This window comes from Piliocolobus tephrosceles, chromosome 10 (genome assembly GCF_002776525.5).
Source record: "Piliocolobus tephrosceles isolate RC106 chromosome 10, ASM277652v3, whole genome shotgun sequence".
NCBI lineage: Eukaryota > Metazoa > Chordata > Mammalia > Primates > Cercopithecidae > Piliocolobus > Piliocolobus tephrosceles.
The window spans coordinates 5,980,172-6,000,787 of record NC_045443.1 but is presented as its reverse complement, the minus strand read 5'-3'; the positions used below and the strand labels follow the sequence as shown (position 1 = coordinate 6,000,787).

Below are 20,616 nucleotides of genomic sequence, written 5' to 3'. Positions count from 1 at the left end.
GGATAGATGGAAGGATGGGTAGATGGATAGAACGATGGATGCCTGGATGGATGGGTAGATGGGTGGGTGGGTGGATGGATGGAAGGATGGGTAGATAGATGGATGGAATGATTAATCTTGGCCCACTACCTTAGCTAGATAGGGTCATTGTTCTAGTGCATACCCAAACCACCAAGCATGAGTTTGTGTGTATGCACATGCATGCATGTGCACATACGTGCATAAGTACATGTAAACACTCATGCATGAATTTTCCTGAATCTTTTCCAAAGACAGAAAAGTCAGAAGCTCTTCCACCATGCTTCCATAATATCCTGGCCATGGCTACATCACAACTACTCCACTGCACTGTAACTGTTTCAAAACCCATCTATCTCTCTCAGAACACTAAGCATCCTGGATCACAAGGTCACAGCCCAGTCCCTGGAACACCATGAATGCTTATAAAAATCATAGTAAAATGTTTCTTCTCAATTGTCTAGGCAGGTAGGGCCACTGCACCGGTGACATCTGAGAGGTCAGATCCAATCAGCCTATCAGTGTGTCTTAACCCCTCTTGAGGGTCAGAACAAATTCCTCTGAACTCAGCACTCACAAGGGAGTTGGAGGGGGCTGATGACAGGGCTGGTGTCTAGAGTAGGATGAGATGAGTTCTGGCGGCCATAGCAGTGCAGAGGTCCCTGCAGTCAGCATTTCAGGGTATGGGCTGAGCATTTCAGCATTTCAGGGACCTGGGCTCAGGTCCCAGGTGCTTCCCTTCCTTGCCACATGGGATGGTAGGTGGGTGATCATGTGCAGGAGCTGAGTCTTAGTTGGATTTGTGGAGTTCATTCAGTCTGCTCTCCCATGCTAAGACCTGCACGTACCGTTGTATTCAGTAGTCCCCTGTGCACAGGGCCTAGTCCTGGGCCCTGTGGGTGAGAGTGGGAAAGGAGGAAAGAGACTCATTTCCTCTGCTTCATTTCCTCTGCTTAATGGATTTTTCTTCCTCTCTTTGGCTCTGCTTCTCCTCTCTGCACCAAGGCTTCTTGAGTTGAGGCCCATGCCCAGCTGAAGCCTGTCATGCCAAGGACACAGACTTACTTCTGCCCCTGAGCTGTGGCTCTATCCAGGATGCCCTCAGCCTAGCAGGACAGGGCAGACTCCTAGACACGGAGAGCACTGGGCCCAGAGAAGAGGCAGGCGCGTGTGGGACATGGTCTCTCCTCACCTGCAGACCACGCAGGAAGGAGGGATCCTTCTTATGAGTCATTTCACGTGCTCATTTCAGAACTGATTACTGAGCAGTGTGTGTTATAGTGACTCCGAGTATGTCTGCAGGAAGTACCAGGGCCCAGCTTTGGAAATGATTCTGTTCCGCTGAAACGTAATGGAGAACTTGTCCCTCAGGGTGTTCCCAGGTTTGGAGAAGGTCTGGGAAGTGCTTCCCTGTGTCCTACCCAACTTGCCTTTTTTGGGGTCCCATCCCATTTATTCTGGCCCCTTGATTTTAGTAAGAAGAACTAACCACCATTCTCTATTAGTTAACAAAATCTGAAACCAAACCAACAAACATTGCACGCTAGGGGAGTTCAGTGTTATCAAATACCATGATGAGGGCCAACTGCAGTGTTTTTCTTTGGCCAGTTTATTATTGTTGCGAGTTCCTGAAAACAGTTTCTTCTGCCATCCTAGTTAAAAACAAGCACTATTTTAGATGTATGTTGTCTGCATCCTGGCGTAAGAGTGATGACTGTCCATAGGTGGAGGCTAGAACTGATTGATGTTGCTAACAAAACAATGAACAATGTTTCTTTACTTTTCTGACCAGAACACACGGGTGTTGGCAAGACTCATTATTATGCATGTGAAATTGATTTCGAAGAGCACAATCTTTAAATTAAAATTACCAACACATTTCAAAATGTCTTTTTTGTTTTCACACTGAGAAGCCTGGCACCTCTGCTTTGAGGGGAGGACACCAACCGTCTCTTAAGGCATAGGATCTAAGGTACTTGTTAAAGTGCTTTGTGTGTAGTGAGAAATTTTAAAACCCAACAAATTCACAAAATGCAAGGTAACTGCATAGGTCTAGGTCTTCTCCGGTGCGTCAAGCTGATGCTTTGAAAATCAAAACAAGCTTTGACTGCAGGCCAGGCGGCATGCCCACCTTCAATTCTTGCCCTTCTTACTCCCTGAACTACCGAGAGAGTGCAGTGGGTCTGAAGTTCATCCCTGGACTGAGTGTAATCAGCATCTACCCTAGCCCTGTAATCAGCTTGAGGGTGGGGGAGAAGGGAGGGGCACCATGGGAGCAGGTTGGCGAGTTGGCGGGGCTGCCTGACAGCTGGCATGGCGGGTTCTGTGTTGACACCATGCATGAGGGAATTGTCTCCAAGCTTGTTTCCACCCTGTGAACTCCTCTCAGAGAATCTGTTCACAGAGGAACAAGCCACAGGAGTACAGGCCCTGGAGCAAACACAGCGAGGGAGGGGTAGTTAAAGAACAGCATCTCCCAGCATTGCCCATGAAGCATTTTCAAAAACAGATTCCTGGCCCTCCCCCAGGCTCTGAGTTGGCAGATCTAGGGAAGGGCCGGGAATCGGTGTATTTTTTAAAGCCCCCCCATGTGATTCCAAGGATTAGCTGATGTGGAACCCAGTGGCATCGTCCTCGTGTCCCATCCCAGCCTCTGTCTGTCACAGTGGTGGGCTGTCTTCCCCATGGTCCGAGCCTCACTGAGTGCCAAGCCCCAGCTCTCCTCTTTCCATCCTCCTGGGCTGAAGGCCTGTGTTTCAAGTCCCCACCCACCCCCAGCACAGTAAGCTGTGGGCAGCCCTTAGAGCTCCATCAAGGCACAGAAGGGAGTTGATATGGACAGGAACAAAGAATTCTGATTCCCTTCCATGTTTATTCAGTAGGAAAACTAACGGTAGGAACTAGGAATATTGAGCCTGAAGAAGATAAGAATAGGAGGAGATTTCATCAAGAACTTTAAGTCTAAATGAATGCTCTAGGGATCTGTTCTCTGGTCTGTGGGCTAGAACATAAAGAAAAGGACCCCAAAAAAGCTGCAGGCCTGTAGCTCAGACTAAGAAATTCTATGTGACCCAAAGGGATAGGAAGCACTAGGCAGAGGAGCTAAGTGTGGCTGCAGGATTGCCATTGTAGAGGTCTTTGTGATCAGCACAGGAGGCTCATGGCCTGCTCGCTAGAGGCAGGAGGGTAGATCAGATCATAGCTGGGTGTCACTTAACACTCCTTGCTGCAATGCATATGAGAAAAGCTGCTCTTCAAGTCTGTGGGCCACGCAATTGACTATTTTTCTTAAACTGTTGAGAGGTTGCTATGAACCTTTGCATTTTTCCCTTCGGTTTTCCTCAGACCCGTGAGAGATTGGCACTGGTGTGTCACCTGAAGCAGTGGCACAAAATTGCTTTGTGGAATTCTTCCTATGCAAAACTAGATTTGACCAACCCAGCGGCTGAATACTCATTCCCAATATTCTGAGCATGGAGCACCACCAAAATGAGCACGGCTATTGTTTCCAAACTGATATCCACTCTCTGAGTCATCCATGCAAATGAATTCTGTGATCAGTGTGGTCCAAGTGCTGGATCCATGTTGAATGATACTCGGAGTTCCCTGCTTTTGCGGAGCTGATGTTTTCCTTAAAAAGCCGGTTAGGAGATGAATAAATAAACAAGGTCACTTTGGATAGCAATAAGTGCTGTGGTAGAGAATTACAAGGACCAGGGATGGACAAGGGGCGTGGGAAAGTTCTCATGGTGGGAGTGATGCTGGGATCGAGAACTGAAGGCTGAGCTGAGGGAGCAGCGGGGTGGAGAGAGAGGAGAGGAGTCATGCTAAAGTTTTGCTATGGAAGCCAACTTGGTGTGTTCTAAGAACAGGAAGGAAGCCAGTGTGGCTGAGAGGGAGTACACAAAAGATTGTATGGCAAGAGATGAAGTTGGAGAGGAGTCAAAGCCCAGATCGTGGTAAGCATTGGAGGCCACAGCACAGGGTTTAGATATATTCAAAGTTCATGGTCATTTGGCTTAAGATGTTCGTATGATGGTATAGAAAAGGCTGTATATCAAGGATTCATATGTCAAGATGCTCTTTGACTTACAGTGGGGTTGTGATGGATAAACCTGTCATAAGTCAGAAATATTTTAAGTAGAAAATGCATTTAATGACCTGATAACCTGTTGTAAAGTTGAAAAATTGTAAGTCAAAAAAATTGTTAAGTAAGGGATCTTCTGCAGTACTGATGGAGGTTGCTGATAGCTTCAGGCTGGCCTCTCCCTTTTGCAGACAAGAAGGCTCAGAGGACTTGCTTGCCCCAGGCCTTCCCACCTCATTAGGAGCAACCCATCAAAGACTCATTGTACCACTATCACAAAATAAAAGGGCCTCCCTTGAGAGTGACTGGGGAGAGGCTCTCAAATCCCAATCCAGGCAGGGCACACAGCAGAACAGCTGGGATTTAGGGAATGGCCACAGAGAAGCTCAGCCCAGTACTGGAACCCAGGGAGGACAAGGCAGCGAGCTGAGAAAAAGAAAGGGGAGCTGCAAGCTCTCTGGGAGCCAGAAAGAGCAGAGTAAGTGAGCTGGACCCCAGGAGGGGAGAAAGGGAGCCAGAGTGTACTTCTGTGTCTGCTAGGAAAACCAAGCAGTGGGAGGAATAAAGAATGTTTTCCATTTTAGCCACAAATTACACTGCGTTCTGTCCTGGGCTTTAGGCATGCCTGCAGACTTAGGTGCCGTGCCACATGACTGCCTCGTGCCCCTTTGCCAAGATTCCCCTCCTAGACTGAGGCCCTGTCCCTAAAGTCTTTCTCTACTGCTGGAAGGCTTCGAGGGTGTCATAGGTGAGTCCACGGGCCTGAGGGGTGGGACCTGGAGGCTCAGCTCCAGAGAGGCTGGGTGTGCTTGGGCTGTGGAGACCAAGACCATTTTGCAGACTGACGTTGTGTTGCCAGGAGCTATGGGAGGCTAATGCTCCGTGAAGGGAGGGATATGCACTCAAATACTGGCCTCACTCCTCTGATCAGGCCATGAAGGCTGCCTGGAGGAGGAAGTATTTTAAGAGGGAGACCTAAAGAGAGAAAGAAGATGATGAAGTTGGTGGGGGAACCTCTGCTGCTATGGTAGGTGCTGTTTGTGAGAAGCCTTGGAAGTCACCCAGCAGAGAAAGCATCGAGCAGCTTGAGTCTGAGGGGAAAGTGGGACCAGGTAGTGGAATGAGGTCACACAAGGCAGTTGTGTGACTTTGGGATAAGAAGAGCAGCCCCTGGGTTTGTGCTATAGAAAACTTTGCCCATAATTACCTGGATTTCCTTGTCAGTTAGGGCCACAGGGTCCCTGGTGGATAAAGCAGTGATGATGCTGATGATGATTTTAGTGATGATGATGACAATGATGATGATATTGATGACAATGATGATAATGATGTTGATGATTAATGTTGATTTTGATACAATGATATTGATGCTGTTGATGATGGTAATGTTGATAATATGATGATGGTGATGATGATGATGATGATGTTAATTTTGGTGCTATGATTATGATGATGATGACAATGATGATGCTGTTGATCATCAGATGATAGGTAACAAGTATTGCGTTCTAACTATGTGCCAGGCACAGTCCTATGCATATTTCATGCATTACCTCATTTCATCTCCACAGCAGCAATCTCGTACTGTTGGCACTATTTTCAATCTCTTTGTTGTGGGTGAGGAAGTGGAGGTATACAGAAGTTGGTAACATGCCTGAAGTCACACGTTCAATAAGTGTGCAAGCTGGAAATAGAATCCAGGCAGCCACCTCCAGGCTAGACCACACTGCAGCATTCCCAGGACAGACATGGTGAGATGCCCAGCTCCAGCAAGGAAGAAGAAAAAGGGGATGAGGAGAGGGAGAGAAAGACAAATGAGCAGATAATATTTTTTCTCAAATGTAACTTTATGGTCCCGTTTCACAGATTACTGGCCCAGAACCTTACTATCTCTTTCTCCTTTGTTTTAGTCAACATATGTATGGAGGGCTAAGGTGGCCTGAAGTCACAAACCAGGAGATCACAGCATAACTCCTCTCAGTTTATGGCTTGCATTTATTTTGTGAAAGCAGCCAGAGTCCCCTCTCTGCCCTCGAACATGTGCCATTCTGTGAGAGGCTGAATTTATGGCGCTGGCTGCCAGAATTGTTAATCTCCACCTGAAATTGTGCTGAGGAGTCCCCCACACTCAGGGCAACTGATGCACACAGTGGGCTGGCTCATAAAAATGCGTAAAGCTCGTTAACCAGAGACCTTCAGTCATGTGAGACCAGATGGCCACTCGTACCTCCTCCCTGAGCCCAGGAGCACGTGGGTTTTCCTTGATTCTCATCTCTGACAATGTCCCAAGGGCCCTCAAATGGAAAAGTATACTGCAGTCCAACCTGGCTGACAGAGCAAGACCCTATTTCAAAAAAAGCATAACAAAAAAATGGAAAAGTATATTGCACTTCTTCACATTGTTCCTCTCTTTCTGGAGTTTCGCTGTTTCTCAACCCTCCCTCCTCTAAGCCCTCCACGTATTGATGTCTCCTCAAGCCAGCCCTATCAAATCACAATGTGTCATGGAGGCACCCAGCACAGGAATCTCATAAGTGGTGCTTGATCAACTTCAGGAGCTTGTGTTCTTGATGAGGACTTTGGAACAAACTACTGCTATTTGACTCTTTCTCAGACATAGTTGAACCTGAGCTTTAGCCTTCCACTGCCACCCCCACCCCCAACCAAGTCAATCTCTAAATCCCACTCTGCCGTGAGTCCATTTGTCTGGGACCAGCTCCTATCTGTCATGCAATTTAACCAGCCCTGGTTTACTGAAGTCATTCTTGGAAACAGGCTCCCCCAAGTGACTTCCCTCAGAAACCCTGTCCCGGCCCTGCCAACCCTCTCCATCCAGAGTTCCCTGTGGTGTCTCTGACCAGAGGCATTTGGCTTCAGTCCCCTCCCAATCTGTAGAAGACCTCTGCCTGCTGCAATGTCTGGATCCCCTGTCCTGGGAACTCAAGGCAGACAGTATCCCTGAAGACAGGGATGAGAAACTCTCCATTTTATTTCTACCTGCCACTGGCCTCAGTGAATTCTCACAGTGTCTAGGCCATGCCCTGCATGCCTCCTTACATGGAGGGGGATCTAAGTGAGGCTGGTTAAATGTTACCAAGATTGTTTTCAGAGTTGAGGTCCTGATAGGACCTGATAGGAGACCCAGCAGAGAGAGCATTGAGCAGCTTGGGCCTGAGGGGAAAGTGGGAGACACTGGTTGAACAAACAATTAAGAGTTTGCGCTGTGTATCTGACACTATGCTTAGACACCAGCTATAAGGCCTCTGCTCTCCTGGAACTGACAGTTCATGAAGAGGAAAGACAAGAAAATCAATAAATACAGTGGATGGGGAATGAGTCCGCTGTGCAGGGCCTGAACGAAGCCATCAGAAGTACGAATGGACAGGAGGGGAAGATCAGGAGAGGGTTTAAGAAGTGGACCCCACGACACCTGGGGCCGATCAAATGTGAGTGTGTGGGAGGAAATAACCCCAAGGAATGCCTCTGTTTCAGGTGTCGCCCGCTCAAAGAGTCATGGTTCAGTTCACGTGGTTGAGTTAGGATAAAAAAGGTTTAAGGAACAAGGTGATCCATTCTTTTTGGGACATTTGAGCTTAGGACATTCCGTTGAAGGTGCTCACTAGGCAGTTGGACAAATGAGTTTGGAGCTTAACAGAGAGATCTGGGCTGGTGATAAGAATTTGAGGGTCCTCAACAGGTGGGTGGTCACTTTAGCTAGGAAAAAAGTATGGGGAAGTGCTGGTATTAAACATCTGAACTCTGCAACCCTGTGTTCCCTCCAACTTCTTCAGAAAGCAAACGATAGCTGCTCTCCCCTCACCTTCCATCCAGTTCCTCATCATCTGCAGTGTTGGTTTTACTCCCACTGTTCCCTTGAAATTTGCTCACAAAGGTTGCAGATGATCTTAATGACAAATTCTGACAGATGCCTTGCTGCTCTTAACTTACTTGATCTCTCTGTCAAGAGGAGCTGTGCCTCTGTGTCCCTCCCTGAGTTTTGGTCACCCTCCTCTCTTCTGACTCCTTCTAATGTTGTGGCTGCTTCATGGTTCATGTATTTTTTAGATGACAAAGTATTGCACCACATGAGAGGCTGTGGAGTACAAGGCATTGGACTCACACACATTAGATTCCAGAGCTGCCACTTATTCACTTGTGAACAAGTCCCATAACCTTCTGGAACCTTCAGGTCCTACCAGCTATAGAATGGGAATAATAATCACCCCTCACGAATTACTACAGTAATTAAATGGGATATGTCTAAGGCACATAGCTAATTGTCAGTCACATTGTAAGCAATTTAAAAGTGGTGGCTCTTTTTTTTTTTTTTTTGGTGTGTCTGCAGGCAGGGTGGCCGTACCCAGCAGAAGGAAATGGTTTAAGAGAGTTAGTACAGTTCCCTGACTAGCAGCAACACAGCAGCAGCAGCAGCACTCACTGTACCTGAAAACTTATTAAAAATGCAAATTCTCAGGCCCCATTCCAGAGCCACTGAATCAGAATCTTTGGGAATGGAGCCCAGAAATCTGTTTTAACAAATCCTGCAGATGATTTTGAAGGTACCTGCAAAAGCCTGAAAACACAGTTTTAAGATAAAGGAGAACAAAGTCCTTGAGGAGAGGATGAGATTTAAAGAAAAGGTAGAAAGACTGGCAGTCAGTAAGAGGGAGGGATATCTCTCCAAAAGAGACAGAAAGGTCAGATGTGAAAAAATGAAGGTAAAATTATAGATGGCAAAAGGAGAAATTGAGATTCTCACATGATGATCTTGAGTTTTTTTTTTTTTCAATAAAAAAGTGAGGTTATGTAATAAGTGGGAGAAAAGGGATAGAAGAATGGGGGCTTGCGTAAAGAGAGGGGCAATTTGGACGCAACTGATGGGTGTATAGGAGAATGAGAAAAGTATGGCCAGGAAGCAACGAGGGCACAACTGATGTTGCCAGTTGTGACTGTATAGTGACATCAATCTATGCAGTTGTGTAATTTTTTTGGTGGCACTCAGAATCCCTTATCTTATTGAGAAGTGGGATGGCTGCTCTGATTCAATATGGGGCGCTGTTGTGTGGCTCTGTTAGATGAACTCAGGCACGGAAGCATGTGTGTGATGTTAAGTATGACTGGAGTGGTGGGCCAGACTAAGAGTAGTGGAAGAATAGGAAGTGAAGAATTCCAAATATCAACATTACCTGGACTGTGGTGAGGAGTTGCTGGCCAGAGTGAAGTAGGGTTGACATGAGGACATTGAGGAGTAAGTCAGTTTCTGGATCTCAGTTGCTTGTGATGATGGCAGGATTGGGGAAGATGGCGATGCAGATGATAATCACAAAGTACAAGTCCTTATGGCTGAATGGTGTGCCCCCCAAAGGAGAGGCTCTCATAGACAGAAGAGTAAAGGTTTGGAAGTGATAAGCAGACAGCACCTCAGCTCCGCTCCTCAAACAGTACACAGAACTAAATGCAAATAAGCAATTGCTTTCAATATTTTCCACCATCAGGATAAATCAACTATGGCATTAAAACATAATTCATGTTTAAAAGGTCCCTGGATATTATTTAGAATTTAAAATCTAGAAGCAACCATTCCTTATAAAGGAACCAGTTAGCCACAGCCTTCTCAACAACTGAGCAGAAGTATCAGAGGCCCTGTTCTGGTGTTGCCTAGAATGAAGTTGCTGACTAGCCATGGGTGTGTCACCTCTCCTCCTGTACCTCAGGACTGATCTGATGAGCAAGGGACTGCATTATTTATTCTCTATGACCCCTGCCAGCCTACTATCAGATGACTTGCTGTGTGCTAGCTAGAAGTGTCATTCTGTTCTGATGTTTGATCCTTCATGTCATAATGAAAGATGCATCGTAGATTACCAGGTACTTAGGAATCTGATTTTAACTTTATCTATCTAAAACCCTGCTACTGTGTATACATCCTACCCTCTCATTACACTGAGCCATTTGATCATACCGTGTGTTATGGTATCTCCATGCTTTTGCACATGGTGCTTTCTCTGGAATACCTTCATCCCCCTTTGCATCCTGGGAAACTCTAATCATTCTTTAATCACAACTGAAATGTCTCCTAATGTCTCCTAGTCATTGAAGTCTCTCCTTATTCCTCTAGGTTGGAATTCACTCCCTGCTCTCTGTTTCCATAGCACTTTGCGTGTCATATCATGTCGTAATTTGTGTTCATCTTTCTCAGTTTCTGCTACTAGTCAGGGCCAATAATGTGAGCTGTTCTTCTATGTATGCCTACTGCCTGGTGCTAGCATGATGCTTGAGGTACATATTTGATGTTCGATGTATGCGTCCTGTATAGAAACAAGAGTACTACAACTCACGATTATATAGAACTTACGGTTTTCCAAGTCCTGTCACATATATGGTATACTCATTGAGTGCTCAGTAAGGAAAGTTACCAGTTGTCCCATTAGAGATGCTGATTTGAGGACACAGATAAGTTGAACAATATGCCCTAGGTCAGCTAATAAAGAAGTGGAGACAGAATGAAGCCCACATCCTGTATTTCCAAATCCATTATATTTCTCTTCTCTTTGACACTGCCCCCAAAATATTTGCCAGAACTTAGGGACAGTGTATGAACATTTTGATAGAAGCCGGTCTGACCTATTCCTGACCCTCTTGCTATTATCTGGAGGGCTCAGGCAGATGATGATAATGGAACTGCCAGTGAGGATGGCAAGGTTTGGCTTCCTGTCCTTTGGGGGCTTACCCAAAGAATGAGGACCACAGCCTGCTGCTTTTGAAGCCCAAACCCAGTTCCACTCCAGTCCTGGTCACTTGGCATTTACCGTCTTCATTCTTCTTTTAGGGTTGGGAGTAACCTGCACTGGTTTCACATTGGTATGACTGAGTATCTCTTCTTTACAGTCCTGCTTTTAGCAAACTCAAAATATAAAAATCTGGATTAAAAACCTAGGAGAATCTGCAGATCCTGCCCCTTCAGAGAGGTGGAGTGTAATTCCCACACCTTAAATGTGGGCACTTTGTGACTTTCTTCTGAAGAGTGAAGTATGGGAAGGAGAAAAAAAGAAACTTTACAACAGAAAAATCTGACAGATATCATCTCCACCAGGAGATCAAGGTTGACATCATCAGTGGTCAGTCATATTCTAGCCTGTACCCTTGATATGATGTGATGAAAATGGCCCCTTCCCTCTTTGGTCTTCCTCCCCCAAATGCATAACCTCAGTCTAATCATGGGAAAAACTTCAGACAAGCCTGTGTTGAGGGACATTCTACAAAATACTTGACCAGTACACTTCAAAACGAACAAAATCACCACTAATAAAAAAAGTCTGAGAAACTGTCACAGTCTAGAGGAGTCTAAGGGAGCATGACGACTAAATATAATGCGTTTTCTTTGAGGGGACCCTGGAACAGAAAGTGGCTATTAGGTAAAAACTAATATAAATAGTATATTATTAAATTTAAGTAATATTAGATTTTATATTATATTTATAAGAAAATATGAATAAAGTATGAACTTTAATAATACTGTACAATATTGGTTCATTGGTTGTGAAAAAACGTATTTAATATAATAGGGGAAACTGGGTGCAGAGCATATGGGAACTCCTTTGAAGCGTTTCTGTAAATATGAAACTATTCTAAATTAAAAATGTATTTAATAAAATAAAGAAAATAGAGGAAGGAAATACCATATCTTATTAATGGAAATGCAAAATGGTACACCCACTTTGGGAAGCTGTCTGGCAGATTCTTATAAAGTCAAGCATATACTTACCTTATGACTTGGTAATTCCATTTCTTGGTAATTATCCAAGGGAAATGAAAACCTATGTTTACACCAAAACTAGTGCACAGACACTTTTACAATGGCTTTATTCATAATTGCTAAAAGCTAGAGACAATTCAAACATCCCTCAAATAGTGAAAGGGCAAATGAACTGTAGTACCTTCACACAGTGGAATATTATTCAGCAATAAAAAGGAACAAACTACCAATACATGCAACCACATGGACGACATGAATCTCAAATGCTAAGTCGAAGAAGCCAAACTCAACAGCCTGCATACTCTATGAATCCACTTATATGACATTTTGGAAAAGGTAAAACCAAAGGGGCATAAAACAGATCTTGTCAGGTTCTGGGGACTGGGGGAGGTGATAGACTACAAAGGGCCATGGGAGAATAATGGGAAGTGATGGTATTGTTCTATATCTTGATTGTCGTTGTGGTTATGGTTATATGACTATATATTTATCAAAACTTACAGAACTAAACACTAATGAAGGTGGAATTTACTGTGTGTAAATTATATCTTAATTAAAAATGAAGTCAGGTGTGATGTCCTATGCCTGTAATTTCAGCTAATCTAGAGGCTGAGGCAGGATGATCACTTGAGCCCAGGAGTTCGAGGTTGCAGCAAGCTATGATTGTGCAACTGCACTCCAGCCTGGGTGGCAGAGTGAGAGACTCTGTCTCTAAAAAAAGAAAAAGAAAAAAAGAAGAAGAAGAAGAAAACAACTCAAGGATGATTGCCACTTTACAAAATTATTCTCCGAGGGATTTGTTTAAATAGCACTCTCACCTATTGCCTTTTCAGTGATTTCATTTCCAAATGTTCAGCTTGCCAAAAGGGCACTTATGTGGTTTTAGTACTGTGCTGCTTGCTGTCTGGAGGGTCAAAACTGGGAGCCATCATCAAGGGACATAGACACAAAGAGCTGAGACAAAGAAGCTGGCACAGAGGACAGCTAGGCTCCTGTGTTAACAATGACTGCATTAGCTAAGTGCTTTATAGTCACCTGCTTTTGATGATATCATGAAGCTGATTAGACCTTACTTTTATGAGCCTTCCAGTTTACAGAGCTCTCTCATATGCATGCACTCATGTGATCCACACAATACCTGGGCCACTTGGGTGGGACAAGTGTTATTTCCATTTTAAAAGGAGAGAGAGGTGCTAAGAGTTCTCATACCTCTGTGTGCCTGCACTCTCTTGACCTGCTTCACAGGTTGGGTGATTTTAAATGCATGGTAATTTGGTGTGATAGATATAACTATATTTTACAGATAGGGCACGTAGATTATTTTACAGATAAGGAAGCTGAGGATCTGGGAATTTCCCAAGGTCATTCACCTAAGAAGTACCAGAGCCAAGAGTTCAGAACTTGGATGTCCTGGTTCCAAGCCTACTTCTCTTTGTGCTGTCTTATATGCTGGCTATAGGATTTGTAAGCAGAATGTATTTAAGTTAAGGATATTTTATTGCAGGTCTTCATGTTGTTAGTGTATCCGTGAATGGAGAATTTTAATTGGCTTCCATTATTAGAGCCAGATTATTATAAGTAAAGACTACTTTACTCACTGTCATTTTTACTAGTGACTTTGGGAGCTTGGAAGACAGCGGTGCAATGTTTGTGTTTCTCTTGGCTTCTCATGTTGGGAGAGTGTCTGAACGCATGAGCACTGTGTGTGTGTTGGGAGCTGTGACTTCCAGAAAAAAGAGATCACCAGTGTAAACATAAGAAGGGGTGATTTTTCAATATACACTAGAACGTTATATCAAAATGAGCATTTTTTCTTTCAGTTGCTTTGAGTGGACATTTAATTTGGTTGCTTTTTAGTTATGTCTCGTTTTTATGCAAAATAGTAATGCCACCTTCCTAATCAGATTTAGCTTAGAATTGCTTTTCCTTGTTTCCTTGGTGGTCTCTGAGCTCCTCCTGGGCAGAGCTGAACCTTCTCCTCAGCGTGTCCTCAGTATGTAGCACAGAGCCCGGCCCATTGGCACTGTTTAGACTTTGTTTGTTGAGTAGGACTGAACCAAGACTTATTCATCAAAACCTTGACCATAATTGGGCGGGAGGCTCAGGAAAAGTCCTTCCCTGGCCCCTCAAATTTCTCTTCAGAATCCCTATTGAGTGTTATCATCCGTCAGCCCATCCTCAGTTTTCCTTGTCAACAGCTTGAAAAAACTTTTAAAAATACCCTTAAGGGGCTGGGTGCAGTGGCTCACGCCTGTAATCCCAGCACTTCGGGAGGCCAAGGCAGGCGGATCAGATCACAAGGTCAGGAGATCGAGACCATCCTGGCTAACACGGTGAAACACTGTCTCTACTAAAAAAAAACACATACACACACAAACTCAGCCGGGCGTGGTGGCATGTGCCTGTAGTCCCAGCTACTGGGGAAGATGAGACAGGAGAATCATTTGCACCTGGGCGGCGGAGGTTGCAGTGAGTCAACATCGTGCCACTGCACTCCAGCCTGGGCAACAGAGTGAGAATTCGTCTCCAAAAAAAAAAAAAAAAAAAAAAAAAAAAATACGTGTAAGGAAAGAGTGTGTGACTGAAACTAAGAATTAATACTGAAGGAAAATGAAAGAAACTCTACTCCCTCTTGATGTTTGGCCTAATTTAGAAGAACGTGAATGAGTCTTGTTCCAATCCCATCAGAAATAGGTTCATATGTTCCTATTTCTTCAGAATGGCCACAAGATGTAGTTACCTTGTTCTCACTGTATGATGGAAGGCCTGTTGGGCTAAGAGTCTAGCAACAGGATTCTATCACGACGTCTGTGCAAACCTGAATCTATTGCTTGTTTACATAATCTGTAAATGCAAGTGCTAATTACTAAGTGAATTCAGCTGTAACACTCATTCCCATCACAATTTATTAAGCCAGCTCCACCTGTTGCTCAGTTCCAGGCATGAGAATTTTTCCTCTTCTCACATCCCTTCAGGCTCACTCCCAAGATAACCCTCACTCCCAGACTGACCAGGGATTCTTAAACCTTTTGGTGTGTGGGTGTCATCTCTGTTTCCTTAGCCTGAGAGCCCCCCAGGAGTGGTGATCTTGTCAGTTTTCTTCTGTCTCCCACTGTGCCTGGCACCACGATCAACGCACAGTGGGCCCTAGAGGCATTTTTAGAAAGAAATCTTTTAGGACAAGGAGGTCCTTTGCTTACAGTACAAGCTTTCAAAGGCTAGATGGCACTGTTGCTAGCGCCAAATCAGGTGTGTTCTGAATATCAGTGGTGAGGAAGGGAGAGGAGAGAGCAGGGGCCCTGGAGCGCTCACCGCTGAGCCGCATTCAGATACCTTGCAGAAGTACTTGTGGATTCTTGCCTTACTGGCAGGGAGTGCTCTGCTATATTCTCGGCACCTTCACAAACACGGCTTCAGATGGTCTTCCCAGCTACCTTGTGTAGTAGGCAGGACAGCTGTATCAATTCTAATTTTATAGAACTGCAGCTCAGAGAAATCAAGTGCCTGAACTAAATTTATACAGCAGAGCTGTTTAATTAGCAGAGCTGTTTATCATTCATAGCTGTTGGCAGCCCCTCCCCTGTCCCCCACCAAATGAGGGTCTTCAGAGCATGCTGAAGGAGGACTCTGGTTAGTGATACAGTTGTCCCAGGATAATGGCCTGGGTGAACTGGACCCAGTCCAAGGGGAAGAAGGTAGGATTCTCAGCCAAGTTGATTGAATTGATCAGCTTAACCTGTGTCTCACAATGTTTGGATTTGTGACAAGGGAGAGCACATAATACTACATGTAGCCTCTTTGAAGAACAAAATTATGGTAATTTGCACAATTATTAGGCTCTAAGATCAGTGGTTGATGTTTTATTTAACAGATGATCTATTTATGGGATGCCGCCCTGTGGTTGGGTTGTTACCTGTCATTTGTCCATTGCTTTACTATATTCACGTGTTTCTTACTAAAACAAAACAAAGAAAACTGTCCTGTGCAGTAGGCAGGGCAGGTATCACTACTGTGCCCAGTTTACAGATGAGGAAATAAAAGGTCAGAAATGTTAATAAGAGACATATCCAGGATCACACAGCTGATAAGTGGTTGAATTAGAACTTCAGCCCAGTGTGAGTTTGAAATAAAATCTTATCCTTTTTTCATTGTAATTTTTCCAGGCTACGCCAGCTCATCTAGAAATTATAAAATTAGGAGAGTTGTTGATAATATGGAGAGTAAGGCATCAGTGACTAGAAATATATCTATATAGGGTGATAATGATCAATCATATGCAAATATGTGCAAATTGAGAGCAAATTAATTAATATCTGTTATTTGTGCCTTCTGATTGTCTCTGCTCTCCTGTTTCTCCCCAGGATGATGAAGATAAACTGACCTGGAAGGATCGTTTCCCAGGTTACCTGATGAACTTTGCCTCCATCTTATTCATGGTAATTTCTTTGAGGGACCATTTGCCTGTGACTGCATGCAGGTAGATGCTGTTATGTGACTACTGTGGATATTATATTCTGCTAGGAAAATAATGAGAGGTTGGTAAAGGGAAAGCCACAGTCCTGTGTAGAGGGGCAGGATCTTGTCTGTTAGTGAGGCCATTGACCACACCTGCTAGAAGTCGGAACTTCCAGGGAGTGGGTTACCAGATGGTGCTTCCGCATCGAGACAGACCAGAAACTTGGAGAAGGAATCAGGTAAGATGGCTGCAACTGCAGCAGCCTGTTTGGGCTGTGGGGTGGCTCTCTCTGACGTTTGTGGCTAGACCAGAGTCTGGAAGCCACAGGAGATAGCCAGCTTGGGCTCGGTCAGTGTGATTCTTCAGCTTTCCTATAGTTGCTGGGTTTATTTCCTTGTGCTGTACCTTAGAATTTGGTACAGCCCTTTTGCAAGACCCAGATGGTCTCAGCTGTGTCAGGGAAAGCTGAGGGAAAATCTTGTGATTCGTATTTGAGTTAGATCAATAAGGTGGTAGCAGTTTATTCTTGTTTGCCAGCATGGGCAAGACAGCAGTACCTGAAGCGAGAGGACCTCAGGGAAGGCAAAAATCAGAGGACAATGTTAGGGTTACTAATACCCCTTATCTCTTTATGGAAATATTCCGGTATTCAAGATTGGAGGTTCTGCTTTACAAAGGAGTGTGTGTACTCACAGCTCAGAGCATTTCTAAGTAGGCCTACATGTTAGTTGCAGGGTGGAAGAGGGATCACTTATTCCAAAAATTGGTCTGGAAATTCTTGTAACTCTGACTCTGGCCTGAGGTTTCTTTTCTTTTCTTTTCTTTTTTTTTTTTTTTTTTTGCCATCATGACCTTTAAGTACAGGAACTGTGTTTTCGCCTTAGAAATGTAAAAGGTGAAGGAAACTTAGATATCACCAATTCAACTCCTCATTTTTCAGATGAAGTACAGAGTTGATGGGTGCCTTGCCACAGCTTAGAAGTCTAAATTTGCTTTCTTTTCATTGCTTAACAAGTGCAAGGCATGTGGAATTTATTCGAGAATATGTGGTGAGTTGCTGTGTGTTAAGCTGTTATGACATAAAGTTTAATTTAGCACTTCAAAGCCTCCCACAATATGCATATTATTGTTAAAGAGTTTATTCCTTCATTCAGTATTTAATGAGTCAAACGATGTGCTTGACACCATTCTTAGACACTGGGGATACAGCAGAAAACAAAGCAAAATAATCCCTCTCTTAAAAAATTTGCAGACAATAAATAAGTAAATAAATAACAATAAATAGGTAAAATAGACTTCTGTCTCCAGTAGTAGTAGGTTAGGCTATTTGTAACTTCCCATTTTGCTAAAATTTACCAAAAAAATTGAATGAATATGTTTTTCAATCTTCTTAAAGCCTCAAAGGACTAACAGGATAGGAAATTATACCAGAGGCTAAAATCTAAAGGAAAATGGGGACCAAGGAAACAAATTCCTGGGCACTAGAGCTGCTTTTACCTTGAGAACATTTGCCCGTCTAGGCAAACCTAGGCTTTGGTTTTGGCGGTTTTATGGGAGCAAGCAGGATAGAAATTAGGGATGACGGATGGCCCCAAATGGGGATTATAACAGGATGTCCTCACCAAATTAAATCAGAACTCCAAAGGGCTATGTTCAGAGTAAAAATGAAACTGGACTGTACACACCCTTTCCCACTTATGAGACTACAGAAAAATTGTTATGGATCTAAGCAGAAAAGGGAGGAAAGGGGAAACAAAACTCTGTCCTTAAGAAGTGGCCAGGGGCAATCCCTATTGTGGCTTTCTATCCTGGGTCACCACGTAAGAGGATCAGGGAACCTCAGGTTGTGAACTTAACCCAACACTAGTAGGGCTCCCAGGTGCCCAGAAGAAGCAAATATAAGCTCTCTCTGTTGGGAAGCATATTTATGCCAGGCCTCAAAAAGTCACCAAAAGAATTTTTCAAGGGCAATGAAGAGAACACAGTCAAAAACAACTAATTACTCAAGAAATTGTAGCACCATATGAAAGAACCAGCAGGAACAGACAGCAAAGACCAGAGATATTGAAATTATCAGTCACAGGTTAAAACAGCAAACTTAAAAATATACACAAGGAATAAGAAACTATTTTGAAAATTATCTAGCAGATGTGAAAACTAACCAATAAACCTCTATCTGCTAGAAATAAATATATATATAGGAATTAACAAAAATATTGTTATATATATGATTTTTATATGCCATGTATATATGTGTATGTATATGTGTATACACACACACACACACACACACACACAACCATGGATAGTTTTTTTTTCTTGAGACGGAGTCTGATTCTGTCACCCAGGCTGGAGTGCAGTGGCGCAATCTCGGCTCACTGCAACCTCCGTCCCCCGGGTTCAAGTGATTCTCCTGCCTCAGCCATGGATAGACTTAACAACAAGTTAGACAAGGCTGAAGAAAGAATTTGTAAACTATACAGGCTGGAATAAATTATCTGTAATACAGCATAGCGACACAAAAAATTGGCAACATGGAAGACAGGTTGAAAGAGAACAGGTAATGAATGAGATATAAGATATAATTATCTGTAATACAGCATAGCGACACAAAAAATTGGCAACATGGAAGACAGGTTGAAAGAGAACAGGTAATGAATGAGATATAAGGACTGGTGGTTTCCTAATTTGATGCAGAATGCCAATCCACAGATTGAAGAATCCCAATGAAACCCAAGCAGGAAAAGTAAAAAAAAATCTGTATCTAGATATATCGTAGTGAAATTATAGAATATATGAGACACAAGAAAAGTCACCTGGACTTACAAGTGATATTTTATAGCACATTGGAAGTTGGAATACAGTGAAAAGCCCTCTTCATGTGCTGAAAACAAAACAATTTCTAACTAAGAATTCTGTGCCCAAGAAAAATATCATGTAGTGGTAAAGATAAATTAATTTACAGACAAATAAAAACTGAGAGTTTGCTATCAACTGAATCTCTCATTAAAATAAATTCTAAGAATGTGCCTTGGATATGATCCCATATGGAAGACCATGGTTTTAGAAGGGAATGAAGAGCTTTTAAAGTGGTAAATATGTGAGAAAACCTGTATGAACCTTGACTATAAAAATAATAATGCCAATTTTCATGAAGTTAAAGAAGATAGAACTAAAATATATGCAACAATAATATGTAAGTTGGGTGGGCAGTAAATAGAACAATAATGTTCTAAGGTCTTTAGATTGTCCAGTCGATCAACTGATTTTAAGATTTATATGGAAGCACAAAGGCTAAGAATAGTCAACAAACTCTTGAAGGATGGATATGTTACTCTAATTATAAAACTACAATAAGTAGGATAATGTTATATTCTTGTGGGAAGAGATAATTAGACCAATGGAACAAAATGGAAAACCAAGAACCAGATTAATGAAAGTGGCACTGCATATAAATGGGGAAAAGAATGAACTTCTCAATAAATGCTTCTGGGACAGTTGGGTGTCCATACAGAAGAAAATAAAACTAGGCCTTATTCACACAACTCAAAAACATCAATTCTAGGTGTATTTTAAAGATGAACTGTGAAAGGGAAAACAATCAAGTTTTTAAATATATAAGAAAAAAATATTTTCATAACCTTGGGGTAGGGAAGAATTTCTTGAGCAAGATACAAAAGCACAACTATAATAAAATGCTGGTAAATTTGACTATATTAGAATTAAGAATTTGAGTTCATAAAATACCTAATAAACTCTGTGAGAAGACAAATTATCAGAATGGGATAATGTATTTGCAACCACTATAACTCAAAGAATTACTCCTAACATATATAAAGAATTAAAAAACATGGAAAAAGGTAATTCAGTACAAAATAGGAAAAAGATGAATATGTACTTCACAAAAGAGGAACTCCAAATGGCCAACAAACCTATAAAAGAATACCCAATCTCATTAGTAATCCTGGAAATTCTAATTTAAACCACAGTGAGATACCATATATGCCCAAAAGCCTGTAAATAACAAGTGTTGGAAAAGATATAGATCAAAAGAGCACCGTAAACTCTACTATTGGGAGTACAAGTTGAAAAAACAAAAACACTTTGGATATAGTTTGGCATTATCTAGTGAAACTGAAAGTCCAAGTATCCTGGGGCCCATAAATTCTACTCCTGGATATCTGTCTTAGAAAAACTTGTGTACATGAGCAGCAAAATACATGTACAAGGATGTCTATGGAAGCCCTGTTTATAATAACTCAACCTGGAAACAGTCCAAATGCCTGTCACCACCAGAAT

The 20,616-nt window shown here is 42.9% G+C and overlaps 1 protein-coding gene across 1 annotated transcript in view; it reads left to right on the top strand.

Annotated features, from left to right (window-relative positions):
- Nucleotides 1–20,616, top strand: part of ANO2 (anoctamin 2) — a 364,608-nt gene that overhangs the window by 261,900 nt on the left and 82,092 nt on the right. Inside the window, exon 17 of the mRNA XM_031936252.1 lies at nucleotides 16,223–16,297. Coding sequence (XP_031792112.1) covers nucleotides 16,223–16,297 — 75 coding nt within the window. The remainder of the gene's footprint in view (nucleotides 1–16,222; nucleotides 16,298–20,616) is intronic.